This window comes from Sinohyriopsis cumingii, chromosome 10 (assembly GCF_028554795.1).
Source record: "Sinohyriopsis cumingii isolate HCF-2022 chromosome 10, ASM2855479v2, whole genome shotgun sequence".
NCBI lineage: Eukaryota > Metazoa > Mollusca > Bivalvia > Unionida > Unionidae > Sinohyriopsis > Sinohyriopsis cumingii.
Genome location: NC_142970.1, coordinates 121,842,036 through 121,863,839, shown reverse-complemented (window position 1 = coordinate 121,863,839; position 21,804 = coordinate 121,842,036). Strand labels below are relative to the sequence as shown.

At 34.0% G+C, this 21,804-nt stretch overlaps 1 protein-coding gene across 1 annotated transcript in view; it reads left to right on the top strand.

Moving 5' to 3' along the window:
- The window catches only part of LOC149791122 (trafficking protein particle complex subunit 9-like), a 225,865-nt gene that overhangs the window by 20,794 nt on the left and 183,267 nt on the right, over positions 1-21,804 (top strand). The window contains exons 5-6 of the mRNA XM_089973044.1: positions 8,398-8,519; positions 19,830-19,898. Coding sequence (XP_089829170.1) covers positions 8,398-8,519; positions 19,830-19,898 — 191 coding nt within the window. The remainder of the gene's footprint in view (positions 1-8,397; positions 8,520-19,829; positions 19,899-21,804) is intronic.

The window sequence follows — 21,804 nt, the reverse complement described above, 5'->3', positions numbered from 1 at the left end:
GCCGGCACATAATGTTGTTGAAGTTGCTACTATTTAGAAGTGTGTTTTGCTAGTGATTGTCACCTGCATAGAACTGAATGTAAAGCAAATAGAAAATCATGCAAAGTAAAAAAGGGGAGGAGAAAAAACACAGTGTAAAAAAGGGACATCCATTTAATATAACTCACCAAAAACTTCAATGAAACTGGTGCAGATATATTTGTTCCTGTGAAAGCTCCACAACAATTGGCATGTCTGACTCCCAATAAATTGTTGATGTTGTCCTGCTGTTAGCAATATCACTTTGGCAGGTGTGATCCCATACACCTTGAGGCCTACAAGAAAATAAAACCCTGAACTTCTTATATACAGGTCATTATAACTTAAATTTCTGTAAATAAGATGAAATATATGTATTGAAACATTACATCATGAGTAGATATGGATGTAAGAGCATTAAATTAAGGCAATCATCATAAAATTAGGAAAATATACTAAGTTTATACTGAAAATGTTGATAAACTGAATAGGTATGTGAAATACTTCAATTAAACCACCTTGCTTGAAACTTATAAGGCTTTTGTTGTTCATTAGGAGAATGGATCAGGAGCAATACCTGGTAGCATTAAAACTGTTGAGTTAAGTCCCTTCTTCTACTATGATTAAGTGCAATCAAATCTGTAGGAAGTGTATGTTTGGAATACCTAACTATGTCAGATTCAAGATATGGAGGTAATAAGGATATGATTTATGGCACAGTGAATCACATTTGACAAGACTGAAAAAATGACACCGGTTCTTAAGGTCTCACTGGACAGTTTATCTGGTGAATTTTCATCCGACGATGACCAATTACAGAAAAATGAGAATAATTTTACACTGAAGATACAAATAAAAACAAACTAATAATTTTTGTAGAAAGCATACATGTGAGATTTTGACTGCAGTAATCAGGTTAATTCCTGATGCAACTGGTGATTTTTATACTGAACCAACACTGCCACCAACCCCTAAATTTTACATTCATTTTTGACAAGAAATAGCTATTTTGAATATTTTTCTGTGACAAGGCAGCTAAAAGAATCAGTATGTGCCTTATGCATGAATAAAGTTCACTAGTACTATAACAAATTAGCATACTTTTCATCACCCCTCAACCATCTAGATTTTTAGATATTTACCTCTGTAGCAGACACACATAAATACGTAAGCCAAGTCGACAGCTCATTTGCAGCCCAAGTTACGCATTTGATCTCCAATGCAAATCTAACTGTGACAGGCAGTCACCAACAAGCCAACCTATTTCCAAGCCTAACTCAAAGTAAATCTGAACCACATTATAGATTTAGCTTATGTTTGAATTTATAAATGCTAGGCTTGTGATAATTAGGTTCATGCCTTCTACCTTAAAAATTAGGGGAGTGTCAAAATACGAAACTATCCAGTGAGACCATAATGAAGACAAAGGGAGCTAAGTCTTGTAATATGTACAAATGATGAGGACAAAGGGAGCTAAGTTTTGTAATATGTACACATGACGAGGACAAAGGGAGCTAAGTTTTATAATATGTACACATGATGAGGACAAATGGAGCTAAGTCTTGTAATATGTACACATGATGAGGACACTTTTTATATTGTTATTGATTTGCCCTTTTTATGATGAACTTCATCCGCATGAAATGTACCAGTGTAATAATGTTTTCAGTGGACAGTATTGGTATTGTTTCAAATATCAATACAGGAAGCCAGGATTTTCAATAGATGCATACTCAAGGGTTTTGATTCTTGAAATGTAAATGTGACCCATTTCTGAAGCATAGAAATTCCAACCTGTGCATTTTGATTATGCACATTGATTTAGACTGGAACATCAGTCTTAATTACCATTGCATTTCCTCTGGCATACTTTCCTTTTGAGCGCATGCTGTCTATAAGAAATGCACCAGTGGTCATCATTAGCTATTCTACTGTGTATACCTTATTGACCAATCTGTTTGCACCAGTGGTCATCATTAGCTATACTACTGTGTATACCTTATTGACCAATAACATTACACCTATGTAAAATCAGTGTGATGATGTGTTTAGGTGTGTGTGACTGGATCAGGGTTATATTGTTTCGAAATTACCTTTGATGTTTATGATACAGGAAGAGGGAATTAATTATGATTTGATTGGATTATTGTTTGATTACCTATCAAATTATAATCAATTAGACAAACTGAAAAATGTGGTGTCTCTTGAAATTTTAGTTGTTGTGTTAGCAATTAATCTGTTTCAATAAGTGAAATGTTTTTTAAAAAAATTATGTTTTTAAATTATTGTATAATTCAGTAAGAATTTACTGGACTTTACACTCATGCTTTGAAATTACTCGACTTTGATGCAGAGTGGTTGTTGCTAAATTTGTAAAGAGTTAGATATGAGGATATAATTAAAAATTGTTTTCCAAGTCACCAAGTGTGATATTCATCCTTGATAAAAAAAACTGCCTTGTTGTTTGTTGTATGATGCTCAGATTTAATTGGTTATGATAAAGAAAAAAGATGATTTAAAAAAATATGTTGAGAAGTTAAAACTATAATGAATAAAATAATCTTTTTTTCTTTTTTAATATACCATGTATACAGACAGTCAAACACTTATACAGAAGTCTGAATTACCATCTTTGTCTCATAATCTGCTTGTCTGTTACTTATTAAACACTGCGGGGTTTTCTCTGGTTCTTCCTCCACCATTAATACTGGCCGCCATGTATAGCCTATCATGTGCTGCAAAATGGCGTTAAACCCCACAACAACAACAACAACAACAATATTAAACACTGCAAGCATTTCTCTCTCTGTTCAACATGTAGCAAGAAATCTTAAACATCAGATTGCTCCACAAATAATGAACAAAATCCTGGCTGTAAATTCATGGCTGCCCAAAACTAATGACTGTTGAAATTTCATTTTTGACTTTTGAGATTATAAAGTCGGGGTCAATTGACTCAATCTTCAGTTTTTATATCTATTAAAAACCCTGTAAGCATCATGTATAGTTATGCCATTGTGCTGCATATATGATCCTTGGGGCAGAGGACATTGTCCTCCCCCCACTTAACGTTTCTGAGGTACAAAGGAAAATAATAGCACATAATGCACTATTAAAAATGAGATAATCTTCGATAGTTTTGACAACTTTGCCACTCTGTTGTCTGCTGTGTAATATCACACTTTTCATTGACCTTACATTATTCAAATAAAATTATATCCTGCGCTCAAGTAACTCATGAAAATTTTAACACTTGTTTGAATATCTGTTTTTCCCCAAAAGACCTGAACCATTCTGTTTTTAACACTTGTTTGAATATCAGTTTTTCCCCAAAAGACCTGAACCATTCTGTTTCAGATCTTGCCCTCAGCTAACTTTAGAATACACTCATTATTATAATAAATAAATATATATGTTTGTTGAATTACTTTTCTTTCCAATCTAAAAAATCATTAGTTAACTTGTGTATCTGAATAAATTTATTCTCTTTTGTCTTTTTTTTAAACCTCAGAATAAATTAAATCTTCCTTTTGTCATTATTTGAACCTCAGATTAAATTAAATCTTCCTTTTGTCATTTTTAAACCTCAGAATAAATTAAATTTTCCTTTTGTAATTACTTAAACCTCAGAATAAATTAAATCTTCCTTTTGTCATTTTTAAACCTTAGAATAAATTAAATCTTTTGTCATTATTTAAACCTCAGAATAAATTAAATCTTCCTTTTGTCATTTTTAAACCTCAGAATAAATTAAATCTTTCTTTTGTCATTTTTAAACCTCAGAATAAATTAAATCTTTTGTCATTATTTAAACCTCAGAATAAATTAAATCTTCCTTTTGTCATTATTTAAACCTCAGAATAAATTAAATCTTCCTTTTGTCATTTTTAACCTCAGAATAAATTAAATCTTCCTTTTGTCATTATTTAAACCTCAGAATAAATTAAATCTTCCTTTTGTCATTATTTCAGAATAAATTAAATCTTCCTTTTGTCATTATTTAAACCTCAGAATAAATTAAATCTTCCTTTTGTCATTTTTAAACCTTAGAATAAATTAAATCTTCCTTTTGTAATTATTTAAACCTCAGAATAAATTAAATCTTCCTTTTGTCATTTTTAAACCTTAAAATAAATTAAATCTTCCTTTTGTCATTATTTAAACCTCAGAATGAATAAAATCTTCCATTTGTCATTATTTCAGAATAAATTAAATCTTCTTTTTGTCAGTATTTAAACCTCAGAATAAATTAAATCTTCCTTTTGTCATTATTTAAACCTCAGAATAAATTAAATCTTCCTTTTGTCATTATTTAAACCTCAGAATAAATTAAATCTTCCTTTTGTCATTATTTAAACTTCAGAATAAATTAAATCTTCCTTTTGTCATTATTTAAACCTCAGAATAAATTAAATCTTCCTTTTGTCATTATTTAAACCTCAGAATAAATTAAATCCTCCTTTTGTCATTATTTAAACCTCAGAATAAATTAAATCTTCCTTGCCATAAAGGTAGCTGTAACCTAAAAACTATTTTACTCTAAGAGCCATCAAACACTTCTCTCTGCAACATAAAACTTAATGATTTCTTTGCCTTATTCATCAAGAACAATCAAACACTTCTTTCTACAAAGTAAACCTAAATGATTTCATTGCCTTATTACACCAAGAATAATCAAACACTTCTTTCTACAAAGTAAACCTAAATGATTTCATTGCCTTATTACACCAAGAGCCATCAAACACTTCTCTCTGCAACATAAACCTAAATGATTTCATTGCCTTATTACATCAAGAGCCATCAAACACTTCTCTCTGTAACATAAACCTAAATGATTTCATTGCCTTATTACACCAAGAGCCATCAAACACTTCTCTCTGCAACATAAACCTAAATGATTTCATTGCCTTATTACATCAAGAGCCATCAAACACTTCTCTCTGCAACATAAACCTAAATGATTTCATTGCCTTATTACATCAAGAGCCATCAAACACTTCTCTCTGCAACATAAACCTAAATGATTTCATTGCCTTATTACACCAAGAACAATCAAACACTTCTTTCTACAAAGTAAACCTAAATGATTTAATTGCCTTATTACACCAAGAGCCATCAAACACTTCTCTCTGCAACATAAACCTAAATGATTTCATTGCCTTATTACATCAAGAGCCATCAAACATTTCTCTCTGCAACATAAACCTAAATGATTTCATTGCCTTATTACACCAAGAGCCATCAAACACTTCTCTCTGCAACATAAACCTAAATGATTTCATTGCCTTATTACACCAAGAGCCATCAAACACTTCTCACTAAAACATAAACCTAAATGATTTCATTGCCTTATTACACCAAGAGCCATTAAACACTTCTCTCTACATCATGAACCTAAATGATTTCATTGCCTTATTACACCAAGAGCCATCAAACACTTCTCTCTGCAACATAAACCTAAATGATTTCATTGCCTTATTACACCAAGAGCCATCAAACACTTCTCACTGAAACATAAACCTAAATGATTTCATTGCCTTATTACACCAAGAGCCATCAAACACTTCTCACTAAAACATAAACCTAAATGATTTCATTGCCTTATTACACCAAGAGCCATCAAACACTTCTCACTAAAACATAAACCTAAATGATTTCATTGCCTTATTACACCAAGAGCCATCAAACACTTCTCTCTGCAACATAAACCTAAATGATTTCATTGCCTTATTACACCAAGAGCCATCAAACACTTATCTCTACCTAAATGATTTCATTGCCTTATTACATCAAGAGCCATCAAACACTTCTCTCTGCAACATAAACCTAAATGATTTCATTGCCTTATTACACCAAGAGCCATCAAACACTTATCTCTACCTAAATGATTTCATTGCCTTATTACATCAAGAGCCATCAAACACTTCTCTCTGCAACATAAACCTAAATGATTTCATTGCCTTATTACACCAAGAGCCATCAAACACTTATCTCTGCCTAAATGATTTCATTGCCTTATTACACCAAGAGCCATCAAACACTTCTCACTGAAACATAAACCTAAATGATTTCATTGCCTTATTACACCAAGAGCCATCAAACACTTCTCACTGCAACATAAACCTAAATGATTTCATTGCCTTATTACACCAAGAGCCATCAAACACTTCTCACTGCAACATAAACCTAAATGATTTCATTGCCTTATTACACCAAGAGCCATTAAACACTTCTCTCTACATCATGAACCTAAATGATTTCATTGCCTTATTACACCAAGAGCCATCAAACACTTCTCACTGAAACATAAACCTAAATGATTTCATTGCCTTATTACACCAAGAGCCATCAAACACTTCTCTCTGCAACATAAACCTAAATGATTTCATTGCCTTATTACATCAAGAGCCATCAAACACTTCTCTCTACAACATAAACCTAAATGATTTCATTGCCTTATTACACCAAGAGCCATCAAACACTTCTCACTGAAACATAAACATAAATGATTTCATTGCCTTATTACACCAAGAGCCATCAAACACTTCTCACTAAAACATAAACCTAAATGATTTCATTGCCTTATTACACCAAGAGCCATTAAACACTTCTCTCTACATCATGAACCTAAATGATTTCATTGCCTTAATACACCAAGAGCCATCAAACACTTCTCACTGAAACATAAACATAAATGATTTCATTGCCTTATTACACCAAGAGCCATCAAACACTTCTCTCTGCAACATAAACCTAAATGATTTCATTGCCTTATTACACCAAGAGCCATTAAACACTTCTCTCTACAACATAAACCTAAATAATTTCATTGCCTTATTACACCAAGAGCTATCAAACACTTCTCTCTGCAACATAAACCTAAATGATTTCATTGCCTTATTACATCAAGAGCCATCAAACACTTCTCTCTGCAACATAAACCTAAATGATTTCATTGCCTTATTACATCAAGAGCCATCAAACACTTCTCTCTACAACATAAACCTAAATGATTTCATTGCCTTATTACACCAAGAGCCATCAAACACTTCTCACTGAAACATAAACCTAAATGATTTCATTGCCTTATTACACCAAGAGCCATCAAACACTTCTCACTGAAACATAAACCTAAATGATTTCATTGCCTTATTACACCAAGAGCCATTAAACACTTCTCTCTACATCATGAACCTAAATGATTTCATTGCCTTAATACACCAAGAGCCATCAAACACTTCTCACTGAAACATAAACCTAAATGATTTCATTGCCTTATTACACCAAGAGCCATCAAACACTTCTCTCTGCAACATAAACCTAAATGATTTCATTGCCTTATTACACCAAGAGCCATTAAACACTTCTCTCTACAACATAAACCTAAATGATTTCATTGCCTTATTACACCAAGAGCTATCAAACACTTCTCTCTGCAACATAAACCTAAATGATTTCATTGCCTTATTACATCAAGAGCCATCAAACACTTCTCTCTGCAACATAAACCTAAATGATTTCATTGCCTTATTACATCAAGAGCCATCAAACACTTCTCTCTGCAACATAAACCTAAATGATTTCATTGCCTTATTACATCAAGAGCCATCAAACACTTCTCTCTGCAACATAAACCTAAATGATTTCATTGCCTTATTACACCAAGAGCCATCAAACACTTATCTCTACCTAAATGATTTCATTGCCTTATTACATCAAGAGCCATCAAACACTTCTCTCTACAACATAAACCTAAATGATTTCATTGCCTTATTACACCAAGAGCCATCAAACACTTATCTCTACCTAAATGATTTCATTGCCTTATTACATCAAGAGCCATCAAACACTTCTCTCTACAACATAAACCTAAATGATTTCATTGCCTTATTACATCAAGAGCCATCAAACACTTCTCACTAAAACATAAACCTAAATGATTTCATTGCCTTATTACACCAAGAGCCATCAAACACTTCTCACTAAAACATAAACCTAAATGATTTCATTGCCTTATTACACCAAGAGCCATCAAACACTTCTCTCTGCAACATAAACCTAAATGATTTCATTGCCTTATTACATCAAGAGCCATCAAACACTTCTCTCTACAACATAAACCTAAATGATTTCATTGCCTTATTGCATTTTTTTGCTACTATGCCCATTGCTAGCATCAACACAGAAATGGATGGAGGTTCATTAACGAAAAACTGTTGTTGTATTTTTCACTGTTCTTTTTTAAATGAAAAAGTAATCACATGGAAGTGCAAAGGTTCAAGACTTTTGGGATATAGGACAAAACATTGTCAGGAAAGCTGTGAGTTTGCACTCAGTTTGCAACACTGAGTTTGTATCAGATATTCTATTTTATTACAGGAAGCATCAAGCATAGCTACGCCAATGGGCTACAGGATTTGCCTGAAAGTGTTGTACGTACTTCTCTGGAACAAGATGACATCATTGAAAAATATAAAGAGGCACTCATGTACTATAGCAAGGTAAGAAACATTGTAGTAGTATAATAATTGGCATGAATGTCATGAGTGGTACTAATGTAATAAGTGGTACTAATGTTAATAAGTGGTACTAATATTTTAAGTGGTACTAATGTGGTACTGTATTTACCGTATATATTTTGACAAATAAGAGCACAGTTTTTTTCCTGTCCCAGAACATATGGTGACATTTTTTTCCATTTAGGTCATATGTCCCAAGACTTAAGAAACAAAATAAATTTGTACTACATTTGTGCCCACCCACCTCCACTCCACATTGCAGTAAAATAGATTAATAAAATGCTTACTGGATAATAAAATGAAAGAAACTCACTTTGTATTGTTCTCATTTATTCATTGTAATTTTTCATCATGAGCATATATATCCACGAACTCCGTATATGTAGTGTAGGTTTCCATACTGTACCATTTATCGCCTGTATCTGATAACTCACAACACATTGTTCATTGACATGAACATTGAGAAACAAATCATGTTTGGTTGTACTCAAAGGTTTTAAGATGTTATTCGACTGAAAATTGGATTGAACAAAATTGCAAACAAGAGGGCAATAATCAGCTGATCACTTGAAGACAACTGCCATTCATGCATGACACTGTGTTAGGTGCAAAATAACTAAGACTGAATTATATCCAGATCAACTATATTACAGTATCTCTCAAATAAAAATCGTAATTTGAAAATACATTCAAGCGAGTACAAGTGACAGTCTTTTCGATAACATGGGTTACAGAAAGTATCATTAAAGCAAGTTATTGCTTGGTATACTATTTACCTACAGCCATCAATGCCTGTCTGTATTAATTATAACTATTAATGCCAAGCAAATAGAAGCTGTGTGGTGAATAAACACAACTGGCAGCGAGCAGTAAACTCATTGTTTGAACTTACCGACAGGACATCAAAGACAAAGGGTATTTTTGTTACAAAGGAAGCAAACCTCAGAAGCCAACTTAAATTACTTTGGACCCATTTTTTTCTTTTTTCTAAAGGATGTCAATACAGAGGTTTTTATTACAAAGCAAGCTGATGTCAGAAGCCTACTTTGGATTCTTTTAAGTGCGCTGATTATTTTTTTTTTTTGGAATATACTAAGATGACTGAGATAAGGAAGCTAACTTTGGTTCCTTTTCACAGGTATTCAAGGGAATTTTGAAAATAAATTGAAACAATTTAACAGTTTTTAAAGTGACACAGTATGTGCACTGATATTGATGACACAGCTGTCCCAGAAGATTTAGGGAAAATAAATTCATTTGATGAATTCGTGAAGGCCAGAAGAGAAGAAGATGATTTTGCAGACAATATCATCATTGGATGAAATTCTAATATACTTTGATTTTTTTACTGGGTAGACTGATGATAAGATGGGGGTTAAAGGTGTGAGAATTAGTTTGACTGGTGGAGTGTTTAAAAAATCTGACTTCAGTCCTTGCAGTTTTTGCTTCAGGTGATGCATTGCCTCTAACAATAATTTTTCACAGCACGAGAAAGCTAAAAAAAAATTAATGCACTGAAAGAATGTATGATACATCTGCAGGAGAAGGGTTATGTTGATGAGATAATGCTGCATTGTATACAGAGTTTTTTCTTGAGTACAGTTTTATGTTTTAAAATAAAATTTCAGTTAAAGTGCATTATCCAACATGTAATTTTCAAATGAAGTAAAAGGCGTCCCACAACATATGACTCGAAAAGACGATGTGTCTTAAAACATACAGTGCACAAAAAAGTTACTTTTAAAATTAATTGATGGTGTCCCAACAAATATGGTGTCCCAACATATACAGTAAATATGGTACTAGCAGTTGCTTCCAGGCCTTCAGATATAACAAGGTTAGGAAGATCATGCAATTGTTATAAGTGGTACTAATGTTATAAATTGTACTAATGTTATAACTGGTACTAACAATTGTCAAAGTATTTTATGTTGACATTTATAAAATGTGTCCCTTTTTAGTGTATGCTGAAAATTTCATGAAGAAATATTACAAACTCTAGATTATTGGCAATGTATGCAAATACTGTCAGTTCAATATTTTTACATTCAGATTCAAAAATGCATATATGGGATTCGCTTTGTTGATCCATTTCATAACTGTATTCATTACACAATGCGGGGCCCCGAGTGGTCTAAAGCGCTCACTGTTCCAGATCACTGCCATCTCACCTCTGTCTGCGTGGGTTCGAGTCCAAGGCTCAGCTAGCCTGGGTACGTGAGAAAGCCTGCCAATAGCTTCTCATGGGTCGGTGGTTCTTCGCTGGGTTTTTCCAGGGTTCTTCCTCCACCAGTTATACTGGCCGCCATGTATAGCCTATCTAGTGCTGAAAAATGGTGTTAAACCCTAGAACAACAACAACAATTACACAATGCAGTAGTCCAACTCTTTTTTGGCCATGCATACTGCACCAGGAAAGTGGCCTTATAAGAGGGATGTTCCTTCCAGAGGGGGACTATACATGTATTTGTGAGAAATATATGCATGTGTATATAGCAAGAATTCTACATATAACTTCAAAGCATTTGATATCTTCTTTTAAAAATACCTTTATTTATTTTAAATTTTTTATTTTCTTCAGAATAGACTTATTTCAAGCGAACATACGTTATTAGTTCCTGATCTTAAGTGTGAAGTGTGAGTGGGTTATTGTTGGCATGTGCATTGCAAAACTGTTTAAAAATGTTGTGATTTAAATTTTGGCTCAAACACTGGTTAGCATTTAGAATTATTGCCTTTCCATTTGCTGCAGTTTCCCACTGCTGAAGAATATTCTCCTTATCTGTTATGATTGTTTATTCAGTTTTGTGATTTAATCCAATGTTGCTATTTATGCTGCAATTTAATAAGGCAGATGACTTTTTTGTAGCGTCAACAAATTACTTTGTTTATAAAGAAGATGATACATGTACTGTCACATATGCTTCTCAATCACATTAATTCCTCGGAATATAAACCCTTCTACCTCCCGAATCCAGCCCTCCCAAAGACCAAAATTTGTCATATCTGTCTATATCATATATACAAAGGGCAATAACTCTTGCTGAATACCCCCTTGCCACCTAGAGGTAACAGTTTTAAGCTTTCATAGTGAACATCATTCCCTTTGCATTGGAATTTTGTGCTACTTTTGATCCCATTCATTGAAATTTGTGTTACTTTTCATCCCATCCATTGAGGATTTTGTTAATTAAAACTGTAGCACTGATTATTCTACAGGACTGTTGGTATACATGACCTTTTGAACTTTGACTGTAATTATGTGAATTTTTTTACCAATGCAGACTTAGTTTCTGCATTCTCTGACCACATGGCTCTACATGACTGCATTGTAATAGAATGTGTTGAACTTTGTGGTAATGCCTGCTATTTATCAATCTTGTGTTATGGGTGTCTCTAGCAATTGTAATGTAGTTAACTACGCATTTCTTTTTTTTTCCTTTGTAATTTCAGAATTAATTATGACAAGTATGTAAAGTAAATACAAGAATGCAAAGCCAATGAGAACTCACATAACTCGTGTCTCACATGTACAAAGATTACATAATCAGCTACATGCAACGTGTGCACCAGTTGATCAGAGAATATATGTTCTAAGGAAAATCAAAGGACCGAGAGTAATGATGTTTCATGTTAGAAGAGAATTTTCTTACTTTGAGTGAGTTTCCACCAAATTTTAGGCTGCCTAGGTGGCATGTCCCTGCATATATGTGCATGGCCTTTGTCTGGGCATATGGGATTTATAAATAACTTGATTGACGATGTCTTTCATTTAGCTGAGAATTTTGACACTTAGATGTAGTTTCCACTCAAATCTAGGCAGCTCAGGTGGTATAAATCCCCCTGCATGTCCGAGCATAACCTTTGGGCCTGTAAGTCTGGACACATGGGGTTTATAAATGACATGAATACCATGCTTTTGAGCTGCAACTCAGTTTTGATGTTGTCTCTGCTGCTGACCATATAATCCAGCCACAACTCAGTTTTGATGTTGTCTCTGCTGCTGACTGTTGTCCAGCCACATCTCAGTTTTGATGTTGTCTCTGCTGCTGACTGTTGTCCAGCCACATCTCAGTTTTGATGTTGTCTCTGCTGCTGACTGTTGTCCAGCCACATCTCAGTTTTGATGTTGTCTCTGCTGCTGACTGTTGTCCAGCTCTCAATCCATACTCTCTAGCAACACCTCAGTTTTGATACAGCTAGGTCGCTGACCATACCATGCAGCCATCTGGTTTTCGATCCATACTATCTTGCTGCGTCTCAGTTTTTATGCTGTCTCAGCTGCTGACTGTGCTGACCAGCCACACCTCAGTTTTGATGCTGTCTCAGCTGCTGACCATACTGTCCAGCCACCCAGCCCATAATCCAAACCATCTAGCCAAATGTCAGTTTTGATGCTGTCTTGGAGTGACCATGCTCAGAACAAGAGTGTGCTTATCATGTTAGACAACTCTGGTGGTGATGTACCTCCTCATTCAGGGCAGACAACTCTGGTGGTGATGTACCTCCTCACTCAGGGCAGACAACTCTGGTGGTGATGTACCTCCTCACTCAGGGCAGACAACTCTGGCGGTGATGTACCTCCTCACGCAGGGCAGACAACTCTGGTGGTGATGTACCTCCTCACTCAGGGCAGTACCAAATCACCCCAACACTGCATTATGTTCAGGGGTTTCTATCACTGGTGCACACCATACAACATTGACATCTAAATCAAACATATTCCCAGGAAACTCTGTCTTAGCTAATTTTCTGTCAAGGATTGAACAGATTTTCCATACAGAATGTTCCCTCCATCCTTCAATCTTTCATTAGATTTGCCAGCTATGGATCCTCTTTTTTCAAGTAATTATGTGACTCCACATTAGGTCTATAGCCAGGCTAAAGTAGGCACATGGAATAACAATATCATCATTGATGGTTCACGCTGAACACTTTCAAAAGCAAAACTGTGACAAATATATACTGTTGCTTTCCATTTAGCAAGAAATTCTTGAATCCATGACAAGAATCTAGATTAGTCAAACCGTGTTTGCTCTGTTGTAAGCTGAAGAATTTATCTTTTACAGAGGATGAAAAGTTATCTACCATTCCACTATCAGAAATTATTTTACAAATTCTACAATACATTCATTCTTCCTCTCTTGGACTACACAGTTTGGGGAATTACAACTGATACCAATATTGAAACAATCTACAAACTTCCAGAAATGGCAGCAAGAATTGTCCTAGATATACCATTTGATACGCCTTCTAGAGTTCTCTTCTTAGAATGGAAATGTTTGAAATTTAAATACGGGTTATTCTACCAGAAGTCATTATTAATGTTCAAAGTTATGAATGAACATGGCCCTCAATACTTGTTCGGTATCTTTCATTATAAGTCGGAAGAATAATACCAGAGAGCTGAATTGAGATCAACTACAAATGATTATTGTAGAATACCATTTCCAAAAAACAAGTTTGTTTAAAAATTCATCGCCTTACTCTGGTGCTATTCTGTGGAAAGGACCCAAAGCAATTATATCAAAAACAAATCTACATGTTTTCAAAACAAAATTGTATAAGCATTATCTTAAATAGCAGTGTCATGTAAAATACTAAAATTTGGAAATATGGGCATCACTCCAATTTGCTGTCTTAATGAGTATCATATAATGTAATGTATCATGAGTATCTCAAGGGAGAATAGTATATGGTACAGGGTGACCCTCATAAAATAAATTATTATTCTTATTATTATTATTACATGTTTATGTGAGTGGTAGTACCTTAACAATCTGATTTATTATCATAAAGACTTAAGCTTCCAGTATATTCCATCTTTAAAGAAAAAGGAGCTTCTACGTCAATCTGTTATTGCTATATGTCATGATGAAATACCAATCATCATGACATGGAACACCACGCTCATCATAACATCATGACATGGAACAGCATGGAACCACTCATCATGACAAGGAACAACATGGAACCACTCATCATGACATGGAACAGCATGGAACCACTCATCATGACATGGAACAACATGGAACTGCTCATCATGACATGGAACAACATGGAACTGCTCATCATGACATGGAACAGCATGGAACTGCTCATCATAACATGGAACAGCATGGAACTGCTCATCATGACATGGAACAGCATGGAACTGCTCATCATAACATGGAACAGCATGGAACTGCTCATCATAACATGGAACAGCATGGAACTGCTCATCATGACAAGGAACAACATGGAACTGCTCATCATGACATGGAACAGCATGGAACTGCTCATCATAACATGGAACAGCATGGAACCACTCCACATGACAAGGAACAGAATGGAACCACCTATCATGACATGGAACCACTCATCATGACATGGAACAGCATGGAATCACTCATCATGACAAGGAACAGCATGCAACCACTCATCGTGACATGGAACAGCATGGAACAACTCATCATGGCATGGAACCACTCATCATGACAAGGAACAGCATGGAACAGCTCATCATGACATGGAACAGCATGGAACCGCTCCACATGATATGGAACAGCATGGAACCACTTATCATGACATGGAACAGCATGGAACTGCTCACCATGGCATGGAACTGCTCATCATGACAAGGAACAGCATGGATCTGCTCATGACACGGAACAACATGGAACTGCTCATCATGACATGGAACAGCATGGAACCACTCATCATGACAAGGAACAGCATATAACTGCTCATCATGACATGGAACAGCATGGAACTGCTCATCATCACATGGAACCACTCATTATGACACAGAACAGCATGGAATGACTCATCATGACATGGAACAGCAGTGAACCACTCATGACATTGAATCGCTCCTCATGACATGGAACCGCTCATCATGACACAGAACATCATGGAATGACTCATCATGACATGGAACAGCATAGAACCACTCATCATGACATGGAACAGCATGGAGCCACTCATCATGACATGGAACAGGACAGAACCACTCATCATGACAAGGAACAGCATGGAACTCATCATGACATGGAACAGCACAGAACCACTCATCATGACAAGGAACAGCATGGAACCGCTTATCATGACATGGAATAGCATGGAACTACCCACCATGACATGGAACAGCATGGAACCACTCATCATGATATGGAATGGCATGGAACTGCTCATCATGACAAGGAACAGCATGGAATGACTCATGATGACATGATTTTTTTCATGTCCCAAGATTTGTTTATGCATTACACTAATAGACATAGAAACAGGTCAAAACAAAATGTCCTAGATTGCGATGCTGCACACAGCAGTGACCAGCTCTTGTTCATCAACTACATCAGTAAACTGTTATAAACTACTATTACTGTTTTTATGTTATTTTGCATGTGCATATTTTCACATTTTTTTCCAATATGAATTACAATAAAGATAAATAAGATCTTCGATATTTCATGGGGCGCTTTGAGTTTACCAGGTGACCAGTATTATATACAGTGTTCAGAACAGTACTTACCAGTGCAAATTGTATAATCTTATTTATTCCCCAAATACTAGATGCATATTTTGCTTTATTCATTGTTTTTACCAGATCTCATTGTTCAAAATCACATTCTAGAAAAACGTAAATTGCTATTTTATTTATTTTGGTGCACACACTTAAGAGTTATAAGTGATCCAACAAAGTGATGTAAATCATATCAAATGACTCACGTCTTCAATTAATTGTATAAGTTGCATAACCAGCATACAGTATATTCACATAATTGATCATCATTGATAATTTTAGTTTTGTGTTTTGACTTACTGTTACACAAATTCGTAATCTTCAACACATGATTCATTCTACCTTTGATTTTGGACAGCTGGTTGTCTTGGTGTTTCCTTTTGTTTATATTTGGCAGATTTGATTTTTGTTTTGTGACAGGAGACCAGGTAATTGTTTATTGGCAAGGGAGAAAAGGGTGATTTTTGTCTGACTGCAATACCTGTGACTGTTTGTTCATCACCAGTAATCCACATAAATTAACTGCTGTAAATTCTAAAGTGGGTTGAGCAGGATGAGATACCCTTCAGAATAGCAGTACTAAATTATTGGGTGCCCCCCAAAATTATAATGGACTGTCTAGCCATTGACTATCCTTGTTAATTGATTAAGGTATAAACACGTGCTCGGTTGAATAGCTTGATTATTGTAGCTGAGTAAACAGGTGCTTGTTTATGGTCACGCTCTTGAAAAGCAAACAACATCTAAGTGTTAACGATTTTACAGTTATTTTCAAAGCATTATTTCTGAAATGTCTTTGATATATTTTGGAGGTATTTTTTAAAAATCAGCTCAAGTTTGCCCGATATTTAGAATCCAAGGGATGTATTTCATTTAGTGCAAGTCAAAATCCTCAGTGTACATATGGTGACATCATGATGAAAACATTCTAACTAAATTCGAATGTTGAGCCAAACACTATTGTTGTTTGTTCTTATCATTCTGGGAACACAGTTTTTATGAGTTAAGTATTTAAATTTTTAAGACAGAATAAAAGTGTAATATTGGTACAGTATTCTAATACAGTAATGTATAAATAAACAATATTAAACTGAAGACAAAAGGGATAAGTTGCTGTTGTAAGTGCTTACAGCAACCCAGCTCTTGTCATCAATCTACTTTTGCACATTTGAATTGGGTAGAAATAATAAGGAAACAGAAAAATTGAATATATTTTCTGACATTTCAAACAAATTATATAAATTTATTACATTCCCATGTAATATAGTTCATGATGATAGTCACAATTTCGTTATGATTGAGAAAATACATTGATTAGTAGAAAAAATTGTTGAAGGTGTCCCAAGACTTGTAGTACATGATTTTGGTGTCCGAACATTTATAGCTCATGCAAAATTACTTTTGAAAATGATTTAGATGTCCCAAGACTTATAGTGTCCCAAGACTTACAGTAATTGCATTAAAGAAGCCCATCCCCATGCATATATAGTGGTAGAATTTTATTGAACATGACAAGCATCAGAAAGAAAAGCAAAACAATAAGGTGTGTTGATCAACAAAGGAAAATTTTAATTGATAATGAACAGTAGGTCCAAAAACAACTAATCTGGTTTTCTAACTCATAATTTATTTGTATTCTTATCATGGTGAAGCTAGTTATTCATTCATGTGCCCAACAGCATCTTGATTACCAATATTACAGTGAGAATTGAAAATTAATGTCTGTAACATACCAAGTTACCTAATCATCATCATCATCATCATCATGTTGCAATTACTGAAGTAACATTGAAGTTTATCTGTGTGACTTGGCTCCACAATGAAGGATCTAGTAGACCCAGTCTCAGCTGTACATCCAGCTACCAGACTCAACTGACATCTGCACGCTGTATAGCTTTCATTGGATTCACCTGGAAATTTTATGTTGTTTGTTGTTGTTATAGTGGTAGGGTTTGATGCAATTTTTCAGCAAAAGATAAGCTGTCCATGGCAGCCAGTAGAAATGGTGGAGGAAGAACCCGGGAAAACCCCAGAAAGAACCACCGACCCACAAGAAGCTACTGGCAAGTTTTCTCACATACCCACATTGGCTGAATCTGAGACTCAAAGGTGAGATGGCAGTAATCTGTAATGGTGAGTGCTTTAGACCACTTGGCCACTCTAGGCCCCTTGTGTGGTAAGAAGATCTCATTATTATTTCTGATTTCCAAACACAAATCATGTCGCCTCTGGTTGTGCTACTTGCAGTAAAGTTTAACCTTCATATGGGAAATCAAGTTTTTCCCCCACTGAGGTTAACCAAGGTTTAGGTTGGATGCTCAGCATTCCATCTACCTGTTATCTATTCTCTTAATTTGAATGAGATTGTGAAACATATTAAAAGGAGAGATCAAATTTTTCTGTAAATAATGTTTCGCCTAAAATACTTTACTTTAATATCTTCCCGTCCTCCTTGTAATGGGAGTATGACATTACATAATGTTCTGCTCAGCTTAAAACTAGTGTCACCTGTAGATGTTAAAGGGAAGTAATGGGTAAGAGTTAATGCCCTTTGTCTATATCATATAGACAGAAAAGATGATTTGTCATCTTTGGGAGGGATGAATTCAGGAGGTTGTAGGGTTTATATTCCGAACATTATTGTGATCAGATAAGTATTCTGTTAGAAACATAATTTACTGAAAAAAAATAGCTTTGCATGGTACCCTGCATAATCTATATTGACCATGTTATGACCTTGACATTTACCTTGATACATAATCATCAAAGAGGAAAACTCAATGGCTGTGCGAAGCACAAAATTATATGACAACATTGTTGAGCTATTTCCTGTAAACATCAGCTTTTATTGACGATGATATAATACTAACCCTATTGGTGCATGTTAGTGTACTTTAGCCAACACTTTCTCAGTAACAAAAAAACCTGACATTTGGAAACCGTTATTGGTAGAGATAATCAGAATACTTACTCTGTGAATTAAATGTTGGTTTTGGACACTGACAAAATATGGCTGCTCATGAAGAAATTTGACATTTTTGGCCAAAAAATGCATTTTTATACTTTTTTCATAACAGTCTAATAATTTGTATCAGTTGTGATTTTTGTTTAGGAAATCAGCATTATGCAGCAGGTATTAAAATATGTTGAAACAAAACCCAATGGATTAATGCACATGTTTCAAGGGGAGGTAAATCTGACTTGAGTTGAAACCTATAAATAGTAAAGTTATGTGTACAGTTATGAGAAGATTGATTTTTTTAAGGCAAATAATGTTGTACATTTCTAGTATAATAAGTATATATTTGACTTTCACTGTAAGTATGTATTTGACTTTCACTATATGTATTTGACTTTCACTATAAATATGTATTTGACTTTCACTATAAGTATATATTTGACTTTCACTATAAGTATGTATTTGATTTTCACTATAAGTATGTATTTGACTTTCACTATAAATATGTATTTGTCTTTCACTATAAGTATGTATTTGACTTTCACTTTAAGTATGTATTTGACTTTCATTATAAGTATGTATTTGACTTTCACTATATGTATTTGACTTTCGCTATAAATATGTATTTGTCTTTCACTATAAGTATGTATTTGACTTTCACTTTAAGTATGTATTTGACTTTCACTATAAGTATGTATTTGACTTTCACTTTAAGTATGTATTTGACTTTCATTATAAGTATGTATTTGACTTTCACTTTAAGTATGTATTTGACTTTCATTATAAGTATGAATCTGACTTTCACTATAAGTATGCATTTGATTTTCAGTATAAGAATGCAGCACTGATAGAGATAGAGGCAAGTTTCAAGGCATGTAGAGTGCTTATTACCATGAAGGTAAGTTCCAATGATTATCTATTATCAATAAAAAGGATTATAATCAGTTCAGATGATTTTGACTTGAAATTTCATTTTTATTCACATTGTTGTTTCTTGACATGTTTAAAGGACAAACATCATGAGTATTGACGATATTGCATCCTTGATTAGTCATTATGTCTGAATGGGTTCTTCCTCAATCAGTTATACTGGCCACCATATATAGCATATCTTATGCTGAGACATGGCATTAAATCCCAAAACAACCACAATCATTATGTCTTAACATTTAAGGGGTCCCAAGGATTGAGGAAATGATGAGTGAGCAATCGTTAACAGTCATTTTCTTGGTCTGAATGAATCCCTAGCATAATTCAACACAATCACTTCGCTACAATTTACTGTTCTATTAATTATATATATTTTTAAGGGCATTTTTTTATTTGCAGGTATTTTATTGCGTCCCCCCCTCCGAAACCCAATAATAATAATGTAGATTTTTTCCAGATCAATTAATAGTCAAATATTTCAGTGATTCTTAATGTTATCAGTGTTCTCATTGAATAATTCATAATATTGTTACTTGTTTAGGCCTGAATAAACACTAACACTGAAAGAGTGAAAACAACAAGCTTTTTAAAATTTAACAAATAATTTATTTTCCTGGAAAATTCTGTAAAAATGTAAAAAAAGAAGAATTTACGGTTTCAAGAATCAGTTCCAAAATTGATCTTAGAATAATCAATGCATTAAATTGCAGTCCTAGTAATAAATGTTTTAATAGTTTCAAGTTTGAATTGCGAAATCAAAGGGGGGGGGGGTCACATGATCATGTTTATGTCACACACACCAAAAATGACCCTGACGAAAACCAATCATTTTCTCTAAGAAATAAAAAAAAAAGGTTGTTTACATCTTAAACCCAAAGCCCCATCATGACCTTGACAACAACCAATCATTTTAAAATAAAATAGAAATGTGTTTACTAATTTTGAATCAAGGTCAGCATCCAGGCCAACACCTGGTGTTTATGAAAAGAATCAGTCAGGTCAACAAATTTTCTGGAAAAATATCATCTCCATTGAATAAATTTACATTACAATAGCATGTAAGAAAAATACATTTTTTAAAACTGACAAACAAACACTTAAATTAAAATAAATATATATTAAGATATACGTAACAATATTATCGCTCATTGAATGATTTATAATAGTGTCCTCACTGAATGATTCATAATAGTGTCCTCATTGAATGATTCATAATGTTAATAGTGTCCTCATTGAATGATTCATAATGTTAATAGTATCATTGAATGATTCATAATAGTGTCCTCATTGAATGATTCGTAATAGTATCCTCATTGAATGATTCATAATGTTATTAGTGTCCTCATTGAATGATTCATATTGTTATAAGTGTCCTCATTTAATGATTCATAATAGTGTCCTCTTTGAATGATTCATAATGTTATTAGTGTCCTCATTGAATGATTCATAATAGTGTCCTCATTGATTGATTCATAATAGTGTCCTCATTGATTGATTCATAATAGTGTCCTCATTGAATGATTCATAATGTTATTAGTGTCCTCATTGAATGATTCATATTGTTATTAGTGTCCTCATTTAATGATTCATAATAGTGTCTCTTTGAATGATTCATAATGTTATTAGTGTCCACTGAATGATTCATAATGTTATTAGTGTCCTCATTTAATGATTCATAATGTTATTAGTGTCCTCTTTGATTGATTCATAATAGTATCCTCATTGAATGATTCATAATAGTGTCATCATTGATTGATTCATAACGTTAATAGTGTCCTCATTGAATGATTCATAATGTTAATAGTGTCCTCATTGAATGATTCATAATAGTGTCATCATTGATTGATTCATAATAGTGTCCTCATTGATTGATT